Source organism: Erpetoichthys calabaricus, chromosome 11 (assembly GCF_900747795.2).
Source record: "Erpetoichthys calabaricus chromosome 11, fErpCal1.3, whole genome shotgun sequence".
Lineage (NCBI taxonomy): Eukaryota > Metazoa > Chordata > Cladistia > Polypteriformes > Polypteridae > Erpetoichthys > Erpetoichthys calabaricus.
Window position 1 is genome coordinate 125,233,410 of NC_041404.2, and position 13,399 is coordinate 125,246,808.

The 13,399-nt window shown below is 38.3% G+C and overlaps 1 protein-coding gene across 5 annotated transcripts in view; it reads right to left on the bottom strand.

Moving 5' to 3' along the window:
* Positions 1-13,399, bottom strand: part of LOC114660879 (Golgi apparatus membrane protein TVP23 homolog A-like) — an 81,914-nt gene that overhangs the window by 20,927 nt on the left and 47,588 nt on the right. For all 5 annotated transcript variants that reach the window (XM_051933355.1, XM_051933356.1, XM_051933354.1 and 2 more), the window contains one exon: positions 662-751. In XM_051933355.1, coding sequence (XP_051789315.1) covers positions 662-751 — 90 coding nt within the window. The remainder of the gene's footprint in view (positions 1-661; positions 752-13,399) is intronic.

The following is a 13,399-nucleotide window of genomic DNA, read 5'->3' on the forward strand; positions in this document are numbered from 1 at the left end:
CGTACTGTAGTCCGCCCTCCCTCAATTGGACCGAACAGTCAGTTAAAACCAAAAAGGTCTCAACCTGGCTGGGACGCTACAATACTTTCGAATTTTACTGCTGTCATATTCTGTACCTTTCTCTGCATGTGTATCGCGCCATCATTTGTTTGAGCCTTTCGAATTCCACTGCTTTCATAATCTCTTATCTGCCTTTTTTTCTCTCCAACACCTTTGGGTCTCTATTCTCCGTATTGTCCTTATACGCTTTACTGTATATGTGCTGAGAGCACAGGACATGTGTGTACTACATGCTTTTACACTACTGAGTGTTTTTTGATGGGTGTGCTCTTATATAATATCTTTTGTAAGTAGGGCGTGTCTTGCAAGAATCTCATGTTCCACATCCCCGCGAGACAGGCCTGGGACAATCTCTTGGCACCAAGTCTCATGTTTACGGTCCACGCAAAACGCTCCATGGCAAGTCTCTTTTGTCTCACGGGTCTTTTAAATGTCTTCCGAGAACGTCTGAGAAGATCACGTATCGTCGCTTTGCTTTTGCTTTCCAGGATTTTTTTTTAATAGAGAGAAATAAAAATTAACAATACCAACATTACTTAATTGCACTTATGTTTCTCAGAAAAACCATCACTTTCTCAAGCATTAACAAGTCTGCCATTACCTTTTTTGCTTCAAAGACCCAGTGACTTCTCCCATCTTCATCGATTTGATTCCACCACCGCAATCCCACCAATAGCCTCCCTGTAACATTCTAACATAAGTGTACAACACAAAAATATTTTAGAAAGATTGTAATTTAACATGTCAAACAATATTACAAAAGGTATATCTTGGGTATTGATCCTTTGCTATCACACTCCAAAAAAGAGTCTGCATTACTGGACAGAGTGTAACCTTAGGAACAGCAAATATTTCATTACATTGTAGCAGAAGAATTAAGTCCAGTAAAGGGAATATTGGTGAACTGAATTGCAATATTTAGTTACAGCAAACACAAAAAAAACATTATCTGTTTCAGAATTTTATTTCAAAATGCTGCATCACTTGAACGTTTGTCATTTCTTTGGTATTGTTTTCAATTACTGCTGTTTTCATCTCAATGGTCTCCTGATAACACTGTACAAACCTGAAGTGGTTTAAAAAGCTGATAGTAGATATTAGAGAAGGAACTCATAACATGACCATTTAACCATTAGTTTGGCCAACGGCAGTTACATGTAGGTTGCTTAAATATCTGTCCCTGTTAACATGGTTTTCTCATGTTCTTAAAATAATTTGGTGGTTTTCTGGATTAACCTGTGCAACATTTCCCCCCCCCAAATCACCAACTACCACCTATGCAATTCTATGCTACAAGGATAAAAGAATTGTTTTACAGCAAAAGAAAAATTGAACTGTGATTGTGCCCCAGCCAGAGTAACACTTATATTTGTGGCTTGAAACATAATAAGAATAAACTGGATAAACTTTATGGGGTTGTGCATGAATGTATTCTCTCATTCTTGTCTACAATTAGACAATTTGCTCTTTGTAAGTTTAGTGCTGGAACCAATTCTCGTATTTCTGTTTATGTGGCTGTTTGGGTTCTATTTGAACCTTCAATAAAAGTTTTATGTGGATAATAGTCTGGCAAACAAGTACAGACTGACTTTGCAGATGGACAAAAGCAGAAACTCTTAAAAATATTCTAAAAAGTAAAAGTATACCATAATGAATCTCTTACTTTGCATAATTTTTAGGTCTTTATATATGCAGTTACCGTTACATGCAGTTAAGTTTAAGCTTATTCTAAGCTAAGATATTACTATATAGCACATGCAAAATAATGTTACTCCAATGATGAAAATCAAAATTCACTTCTTGTGTCAATATGAACCAATGCATAAAAACCTGGACATTATGCTTTGCTATCTGTCTTTGATGCTATGAGTGGTATAAAATATATTTGACCATTAACTACAATGGGTGGCATAAAAATTGTTCACAAATGTTTCTGCAATGTACATCAACTTTTATGGGAATAAAAGAGCTGACAGCATCTCATTGTTCATCTCCTATCCAGCTGACACCAAGGGATACCCAGGGGCTCAAATGATTAGAATTAATAATAATGCCATGATATTTCTCTAGAATGAAGTTCAGGAAAAAAACAATAAAGGTAAAGAAATGTGATGGATTAAAACACACCTGAACCTATTCATTACAATTAAACAGGTTAGCACTGTTTGGTTTATTAGTTGTAATTATATTTAGTATATAATGTATCAGCAGAATGATGCTATACTAACGCAGCATCTGCAGTACTTATTTTGGAAGGACAAATAATGTCAGCAAGAAAATCTGAAAATATATAGATATTACATTAAATTGATTAAAATAAATATGGTATTTTAAGTGTTGTGTTTAAGCCTTTACTTTGGCAAAAATTGGAAATTGTGATAGTTTGCTCTAAACTTCTAAATCACCTTTCGTTCCCCAAAAAAAGAAGTGAATATTTGTCACTGAAATAACACTAAGTCTTATTAATGATCACCAAAGGGGAGTAAAGCCATTAATTTTCAAAAGACCTTGAGTATAAAGTAAGCAGGAGAATTTCTGTATCAGACGAAGATACCTCAGAGATCTGAAGGCTCGGCTGTTGGATAAACCGTCCTCGCCATCTGTTATCGGCGTAACATCAACCCCGCGTTGTGCCGCGCAAGTCACCTTCACCCCCGCACCTCGTAGGAGCGACACCGATGATGACCTCGGTGTATTTCAGCTATGCAGGCGGGGGTTCAAGGCCAGAACACCTCCATCGGCACAGGCAAGCTTCGTAACCCAGAACCGGTTTGACCCTCTAAGCGTCCCCAGTTCGCCTTCAGCTCCTGGTGATGTAATTGTGGTAGGTGATTCTATTGTTAGGAACCTCAATATCACTTGCCCTAATAGAAAGTCTTTTGTTTCTTGTTTTCCCGGTGCTCGCGTCCGAGATGTGACGAGACGTGCACCGGCGATCTACAAGAACAGGGCAGTTGGAGCCATTGTTATACATGCTGGCGTAAACGACATAAGGCACCGACAGTCGGAGATCCTCAAGGCAGACTTCACTGCATTAATTAAAGACACAAAGGAGAGGACCCCATCGGCAAAGATCTTCATCTCGGGTCCACTCCCTCTCGTCAGACGATCAAACGAGTATTACAGTCGTCTGCTTGGTTTAAACAACTGGCTGCAGGGCTTCTGCAAGAATCAAGACATCGGGTTCATTAACAACTGGGACCTCTTTTGGGAAAGACCGCGTTTCTTCAAGCGAGATGGCCTGCATCCGAACAGCTTCGGCGCCCGGGTCCTCTCCGAAAACATATCGAAGGTAATTCGTTTATCTTGACTATCTATCTCTGCTTTTAACCCCTTCCGAAATGCCACTCCTGTGTTTGGTCATGATAATTGTTTAAAAAAATCTTCCATAAAAGTGCGCAACATAAATACTGTAATAACCAATCTTAATGCACATAGAAAATCTAGGCAATACGGCATAAACGCCAATAATTTAATTAAAGTTACTACTTTAGATGAACAATGTATTAAAACTGTAAAAACAGATCATAGATTAAATAAAAAATACACACAGAGCGGCGCTAATAAAAATAACTTAATTCCTGTTCCCTATATCAATAACGCACATAGTATTCATCTCTGCTCCTCCGAAACATTGAATATGGCACTATTAAATATTAGAGCTTTAACTAACAAGACGTTTTTTATCAACGACATTATTAGTGAAAAAAAAATAGATTTTATTGCACTAAGTGAAACGTGGCTTAGCTCAGATGGCGCAGCTGTTTTAATCGAATCTGCGCCTCCGGATTACAGTTTTACTCGTGCTGATCGCCAAGGAAAGAGAGGTGGAGGGCTAGCAAACATTTACTCTAGCCGGTTAAAATGTAAAAATATCAGTTTTGGTAAGTTCAAGTCTTTTGAGTATCTCGCCATTGTTATTCAGGGAGTTTCTCACGTTCTAGTATTATCCGTGTATAGACCTCCTAAATTCAACGCGTCTTTCTTTGAGGAATTCTCTGACTTGATGTCAATCTTAATTACGAACTATGACGCACTCTTAATAGTCGGCGACTTTAATTTTCATGTAGATAATCAATGTGACCAAAAAGTAAAAGAATTTATGAACCTCCTGGACTCTTTTGATTTGAGACAGCTCGTTAATCAGCCTACACATAAAGCAGGTCATACGTTAGACTTAGTAATTACTAAAGGACTAAAAGTTGATATAAAGCAGGTCATTGATACGGGTCTTTCAGACCATTTTCTTCTACTTTTTAATATAGAAATAATGATAGAAAACACTCATGAGAAGCATATTGTTAAAAAACGCTTCTTTGACTCATCAGCAACTTTAAAACTTACAAACATTCTAACCAATCAGTCCGTTTATAGTGCCAACTATAATAGCGAGGAGAATGTAAATAGTAAGGTGGAAAGATTTAATACTAAAGTGAGGGCTGCTGTTGACATAGTTGCACCTGAAAAGACAGTTAAAAAATCTTCTAGCATTGTTATACCTTGGAAGACCCAAAGAGTGTCTGATTTAAAGAGAACATGCCGTAGAGCTGAGCGTAAATGGAGGAAGACTAAACTAACTATTGACTATGAGATATTAAAAGTTAAAATAACAGAATACAATAACACAGTCCGTCTTGAGAGGCGCTGCTATTTCTCTAAGCTTATAAATAACAATGCTAGTAATCCCAGAGTCTTATTTTCGACAATTGATCATCTGTTAAACCCAGGTAACTCAAAGGAATGCCTCCTAAGTACTTCCAGTAAAACCTGTGAGGCTATCGCTGTATTTTTCAATCAAAAAATTAATGATATTAGAAATAACATAGTATATCTCCCCAACACTAAGGATCCCCCGAAACCCCAGTACTCCATAATAAATAAATTAGAGTCTTTCACTAGGATAGATTTACCTGATTTGCATAAAATAATTTCTCAAATGAAACCATCCACCTGTGCCCTTGACCCAATACCAACAAATTTTTTCAAAGAAGTATCGGGTGTGCTTATTGATAATGTTCTTGACATAGTAAATTCGTCATTAGATACGGGGGTCTTCCCAGACTGTCTTAAGACTGCGGTAGTTAAACCCCTACTTAAGAAAAATAATCTCGACCCCTCTTCTCTTGAAAATTATAGACCCATCTCTAACCTGCCTTTCTTAAGTAAAATTCTAGAGAAGGCAGCCATTATGCAGTTAAATGAGCACCTCAATAAACATGCTATTCTTGATAAATTTCAGTCAGGTTTTAGAACAAATCACAGCACAGAAACTGCACTCGTTAAAGTAGTAAATGACTTGCGGGTAAATGCAGACAGAGGCCATTTATCTGTTCTCATCCTCTTAGATTTGAGTGCCGCATTTGACACTATTGATCATAATATTCTTAAGAATCGCCTTAGTCAATGGGTGGGCCTCTCTGGCAGTGTCTTAAACTGGTTTGAATCCTACCTGGCAGGGAGAAAATTCTTTGTTAGTTGTGGTAATTATAACTCAAAGACACATGATATTCTATATGGTGTTCCACAAGGCTCTATCCTGGGTCCGCTGCTCTTCTCAATCTACATGCTTCCATTAGGTCAGATTATCTCGGGACATAACGTGAGCTACCACAGCTATGCTGATGACACACAGCTGTATGTATCAATAGCACCTGATGACCCTAAATCTCTTGATTCGCTAACACAATGTCTAACCTGTATCTCAGAATGGATGAATAGTAACTTTCTCAAATTAAATAAAGAAAAAACCGAAATCTTAGTGATTGGCAATAATGGATACAGTGAGGCTATTAGAAATAAACTGGATGCATTAGGATTAAAAGTCAAATCGGAGGTAAAAAGCTTAGGGGTAACCGTTGATTGTAATCTGAATTTTAAATCGCATATTAATAAAATCACTAGGACAGCATTTTTTCACCTAAGGAACATAGCAAAAGTTAGACCTCTTATATCATCGAAAGATGCAGAGAAATTAGTTCATGCGTTTGTCTTTAGTCGACTAGATTACTGTAATGCACTCCTCTCAGGACTACCCAAAAAAGACATCAATCGTTTGCAGTTAGTGCAGAATGCAGCTGCTAGAATCCTTACCAGGAAAAGAAAATCCGAACACATTTCTCCAGTTTTGATGTCACTACACTGGTTACCTGTGTCATTCAGAATTGACTTTAAAATTCTGCTTATGGTTTTTAAAGCTTTAAATAATCTCGCCCCGTCTTATATATCGGAATGTCTGACACCTTATATTCCAAATCGCAACCTCAGATCCTCAACTGAGTGTCTCCTTAGAATTCCAAGAGCAAAACTTAAAAGAAGTGGTGAGGCGGCTTTCTGCTGTTATGCACCTAAAATCTGGAATAGCCTGCCAGTAGCAATTCGCCAGGCTAATACAGTGGAGCACTTTAAAAAACTACTGAAAACACATTACTTTAACATGGCCTTCTCATAACTTCACTGTAATTTAATCCTGACACTCTGTATATCCAATTCATTATAATAACCATTCAAAATCTGTACTAACCCCTACTCTCTCTTCTGTTTCCTTTTCCGGTGTCCTATTGGTGGTGGCTTGTGCCACCACCATCTACCCAAAGCACCATGATGTTCCAACAATGATGGATGGATTAAAAGCCAGAAGTCTGTATAACCATCAGCATCAAGTGACTCCGTGAGAACCCTAACTACAAAGAGGACTATTTCATTTATGTTAGGTAGAATGCCCAAAGGGGACTGGGCGGTCTCGTGGCCTGGAACCCCTACAGATTTTATTTTTTTCTCCAGCCTTCTGGAGTTTTTTTTTGTTTTTTCTGTCCACTCTGGCCATCGGACCTTACTCCTTCTTATGTTAACTAAGGTTGTCTTATTTTAATTTCTTATTTGTCTTTTATTCTTCTTTTCTTCATTATGTAAAGCACTTTGAGCTACTTTTTGTATGAAAATGTGCTATATAAATAAATGTTGTTGTTGTTGTTTGATGTGACGGGATATACAGAAGGCCGAGGCCATGAAAAGAGACCAATGTTTGTGTTGCTTAGAGTTTGAGGAGGAAAAATGTTCAGCCTTCAAGCCACACTGGGAAATAATTTCATAAACCAAGATTTTGTAAGCTAGACATTCAATAGCTGCTCTCAGGGAAAGTGGAAAGGCCTTAACACCCAACTACGAATATCAATAAAGGATAGCAGAAAGAATAACAGAAACTCCTATACCCTTCAGATGTGCCTTGTTTAAGAGGAAACAATAGCCAAAATATCTTTAGAGTCTGGTTCAGTTTCGGTGGCTGATATCATGTGGTTAAAAAGATCTGTTTTAGCAAGGATGTAGGAGGAGATGAAATTCAAACAGAAATATTGTCTTTGCAGTTCACCATGTTCATCATTATCCCTCAAACTCCTTTGTCATGACAGCATATAAAGCAAAAACTACTATACATGTAGGGATGGGAATTGATAAGATTTTCACGATTCCGATTCCATTTTCGATTCTGTTTAACAATTTGATTCTTTATCGATTCTCCTATCGATTCTTATTTTTAAAAAAGGAGAACACACAGGTCGATTAGCTTAGAACTTTGTTTTTTATGTTATCTTTGAACAAGATAGAAATTTAGGAGTAGCATGACCTTACAAACCCAACAGTGAGATCTTAAGAGATCCACAGCCTACGGCTCTTCGATGGGGTGCCACGGGGTCCCCAGAAAAAAATTTGTAAATGTAAAATAATAATAAAATAAATATTTTTCTGTAGCAATAACAAAGTATAACATAAATTATTCTGTGGCAATTACACAAGAATGTCCAGTAACATTTACACTCTCCTTTTTAAAAGTATATATGAGCTGAGCACTCAAAAATAAAACTACATCAGCCAGAAACAAATACAATCAACTCAAGTCCAATGGAACTGTGCAATTCTGCAACCATCAACTATTTTGACAGCTACATCCATGTTGGCCGCATTATCAACAGTGGCTGCCACAACCTTGTCTTTGATACCATACTCCTCCAAGATCTCATCAATCTCCTACAGCTGTCCCTGTCTGTGCTTGGTACACTGGTTTGGTTTTGAGGACTTTTTCTTGGGCCTGGCCATTCCTGACATAATGCAACGTTACTGTGAGGTAATGATCTTGACTAAAACTTGTCCATCCATCTGCAGTGACAGCTGCCTTCAACACATGTTTCAGCTCGGAAATGGAAACGGATGAAACATCTGGTAAAAGGAGAACATGCAACTTTGACATTCCCTGACTTAGCCTACAATTAAACACATTCACTTACCGAAAATCGGGGGCATCTACTGTGGCAAATGGGTGCAAGCCTTTTACCACAAACTTAGTCACTGCTCGGTGACATTCGTCTATTCTGGCCTGTGACATTTTACTTTTCCCCGCCTCTGTGAAAGGAGAAGCTACCAGTAGACTGCAGCGAGAACTGCCAGCATCTGAGACAGCCAGACTAAATGCAATGCACAGTAATAGCAGGTTTTGCAATAAGGCAAATCGCGCTAACATAATATGCAATGTTAGTTGATTAGTTACCTGCCGTATTAACGGGAGAGGACGTGCAAACATTACCGCTGCTGCTGGGTTGAGATTCACTAGTCCGGAGCGGATCAAAAACACAACATTCATTTAAGGTTATCGCGTGTTTTGTGAGCAAATGCTTTTGCATATGCGTAGTGTTTCCTCCCTTTGATGAAATACCTACTTTGCAAGTATTGCAAGTTGCCCTGTTGTCATCCTTTCTCGTAAAGTATAACCAAAGTTTTGAGCATTTGTGCCGCTTAGGCGCCATGTTTCCTGCTGGGTAAATGACGCTACGCAACGTGGTGACATCATTCGAGGCGACTGGAATCGATAGGGGAATCGTTTGCAAAAATGGCAAACAATTCCAAGGAACTGAAACAGTGGGAACCGGTTCTCAACAAGAACCGGTTTTCGATTCCCATCCCTATATACATATGTGTTGGTTTTCACTCCTCTTCAGTATTGTATGAAAAGCTGTGACAATCTCTCAAGACAGGGCAAAAACAGGAACCAGAGTATATTCCTCAACGGGGTGGAGATTTTTGTCAAATGTCAAACCTCAGATCCAACAGGACCAATATGGATTCTGAGATGTGATGCCAGGCACTGTATGTATGGCTGACTATGGCTTTGTGCATATATGGGGTTGTGCATGAATGTATTCTCTCATTCTTGTCTACAATTAGACAATTTGCTCTTTGCAAGTTTAGTGCTGGAACCAATTCTTTTATTTCTGTTTATGTGGCTGTTTGGGTACTATTAGGATAATGTAATAATATTATGATAAAAATATGTACTTAGAAAAAAAAAGAATACCTTAGAAACCAATTTTTATACTTACTACAGGTTAAAACTAGTATACAAAAAAAATCTCATAAATTTACTGGTGAGCTAGCCTGGTGGAATACAGATACAAAATGCCACTGACAGCCCGGCAGAGCCTGGAATGAAGGGAAATGTAAAATTTATGACAGGAGGAAAGCATGGGCTGGAATGGGACCTGAGTCTGCCTGAGCTGAGTCATGCCTAAACACAACTGGAATGAAGCAGGGGAGTTTGGTCTATACCATTATCTGGGAGATACATCAAGGAAGCATGAAGACAGGGTAACAAAGACACTCTCTCTCATCTGGATCAAAGACCAAGTCTGTCTCAATACAGTCATGGCCAAAAGTTTTGAGAATGGCACAAATATTAATTTTCAGAAAATTTTCTGCCTCAGTTTATTGTTATGAAGAGTGATCTAATGAATTGTAATTAACTGCAAAGTCCCTCTTTGCCATGAAAATGAAGTTAATCTCAAAAAACCCATTTCCTCTGCTGTTATGAAGAAGGCTTCAGGGTGCCCAAGAAAGTCTAGCAAGCGCCAGGACCATCTTCTAAAAATTTGATTCAGCTCTGGGATCGGGACACCACCAGTGCAGAGCTTGCTCAGGAATGGCAGCAGAGAGGTGTGAGTGCAAAGACTTTTGGAGGATGGCCTGGTGTCAAGAAGGGCAGCAAAGAAGCCACTTCTCTCCAAAAAAACATCAGGGACAGACTATTATTCTGCAAAAGGTACATGGATTGGACTGCTAAGGACTGGGGTAAAGTAATTTCCCCTGATGAATCCCTTTCCGATTGTTTGGGGCATCCGGAAAAAAGATTGTCAGAAGAAGAAAAAGTGAGCTCTACCATCAGTCCTGTGTCATGCCAACAGTAAAAGAAGCATCCAGAGACCATTCATGTGTGAGTTTGCTTCTCAGCCAAGGGAGTGGGCTAACTAACAATTTTGCTTAAGAATACAGCCATGAATAAAGAATGGTATCAAAACATCCTCCAAGAACAACTTCTCCCAACCATCCAAGAACAGTTTAGTGATGAACAATACCTTTTTCCAACATGATGGAGTACCATGCCATAAGGCAAAAGTGGTAACTAAGTGGCTCAGAGAACAAAACATCATCATTTTGGGTCCATGGCCAGGAAACTCCCCAGACCTTAATCCCATTGAGAACTTGTGGTCAATCCACAAGAAGCAAGTGGATAAACAAAAACTCACTAATTCTGACAAACTCCAAGCACTGATTATGCAAGAATGGGCTACCATCAGTAAGGATTTGGCCAAGAAGTTGATTGATAGCATGCCAGGACAAATTGCAGAGGTCTTGAAAAAGAAGAGGCCAACACCACAAATATTGACTCTTTGCATAAACTTGATGTAATTGTCAATAAAAGCCTTTGAAACTTATGAAATGCTTGTAATTATACTTCAGTATATCACAGAAGCATCTGACAAAAAGATCTAAAAACACTGAAGCAGCAAACTTTGTGAAAACCAATACTTGTGTCATTCTCAAAACTTTTGCCCATAACTATACAGTCACCTAAAAGATGAGACTGAGTCTAAGGACTTCAGGAAAACCACATTTATTCAACTTGAAACAGGAACAGGAAGGTTACTTATTGCAGCGGGAGCTACTACTTGACCACACACAGACACAGCAAATGGGCAGGTTCGGGGCCAGGTCAGTAGCCAACTTATAATATTCCCTACATCACCCATTGGGTGACAGACATGTTGTGTGTGGAGGCAGTGAGCTTGCAGTTGCCTCTGTGATGCTGTGAACCTGCGGTTGCCTCGGCGAGCCCTCAAAAGAGGTATCAATCATGTTTCTTCATGTAAGCACGTATGGATAGATAGGCATAAAGACAGGTAGGTAGGTAGGTATATTTACTGTATATATATATATATATATATATATATATATATATATATATATATATATACACACACACATATATATATATATATATATATATACATATATATACATATATATACATACACACACACACATATATATATATATATATATATATATACATATATATACATATATATACATACACACACACACATATATATATATATATATATATATATATATATATATATATATATATATACATACACATACACATATACATATATACATAAATATATATATATATACATACATACATATATACACATATACATATATACATACATATATATATACACATATACATATATATACACATATACATACTCGGGAATCGAACCTCAGACGTCAGCGCTAGAGGCGAAGCCCCTAACGTTGCGCCACAGCATGTGGTTCGTTCATTTGACAGCATGTAGATCGGGGTAATTACATTCACGGCATTCGTAGTCTGAATCACAATCTGATTGTATGGGTGTCCGAGGTTCAATACCCGAGAGGGAGTGCAGTGAGTGTGTACGCCTGATGAGCCCAGAATTAGGGCAAAACACGTGTTGCGTACTCTTTGCATTATTTGACAGTAAACTATTTCAACATACATATATACACACACATATATATATATATATATGTACATATATTTTATATATACATATATATACATATATATATACAGTTGATTTGATGTGTGGTGCTTGCATGTGGATGATTTTGCTGTAAACAGACAACATGCGGTCAAAGGAGCTCTCCATGCAGGTGAAAGAAAACATCCTTAAGCTGCGAAAACAGAAAAAAACCCATCCGAGAAATTGCTACAATATTACAAGTGGCAAAATCTACAGTTTGGCACATCCAGAGAAAGAAAGCAAGCACTGGTGAACTCAGCAACACAAGAAGACCTGGATGTCCACGGAAGACAACAGTGGTGGATGATTGCAGAATCATTTCCATGGTGAAGAGAAACCCTTTCACAACAGCCAACCAAGTGAACAACACTCTCCAGGGGGTAGGCGTATCGATATCCAAGTCTACCATAAAGAGAAGACTGCATGAAAATAAATACAGAGGGTGCACTGCAAGGTGCAAGCCACTCATAAGCCTCAAGAATAGAAAGGCTAGATTGGACTTTGCTAAAGAACATCTAAAAAAGCCAGCACAGTTCTGGAAAAACATTCTTTGGACAGATGAAACCAAGATCAACCTCTACCAGAATGATGGCAAGAAAAAAGTATGGAGAAGGCGTGGAACAGCTCATTATCCAAAGCATACCACATTATCTGTAAAACACAGTGGAGGCAATGTGATGGCTTGGGCGTACATGGCTGCCAGTGGCACTGGGAAACTAGTGTTTATTGATAATGTGACACAGGACAGAAGCAGCCGAATGAATTCTGAGGTGTTCAGACACATTCTGTCTGCTCAAATCCAGCTAAATGCAGTCAAATTGATTGGGCGGCGTTTCATGATACAGATGGACAATGACACAAAACATACAGCCAAACCAACCCAGGAGTTTATTAAAGCAAAGAAGTGGAAAATTCTTGAATGGTCAAGTCAGTCACCTGATCTTGAGCATGCATTTCACTTGTTGAAGACTAAACTTCAGACAGAATGGCCCACAAACAAACAGCAACTGAAAGCCGCTGCAGTAAAGGCCTGGCAGAACATTTAAAAGGAGGAAACCCAGCATCTGGTGATGTCCATGAGTTCAAGACTTCAGGCTGCCATTGCTAGCAAACAGTTTTCAACCAAGTATTAGAAATTAACATTTGATTTCCAGTTATTTAATTTGTCCAATTACTTTTGAGCTCCTGAAATGAAGGGATTGTGTTAAAAATGCTTTAGTTGTCTCACATTTTTATGCAATTGTTATGTTCACCCCACTGAATTAAAGCTGAAAGTCTGCACTGCAACTGCATCTGAGTTGTTTCATTTAAAATTCATTGTGGTAATGTACAGAACCAAAATGAGAAAAAAGTTGTCTCTGTCCAAATATTTATGGACCTAACTGTATATACAATACAGTCTCGCTTATCCGACTTAAACAGGCCGGATAAGCGAAAATGTC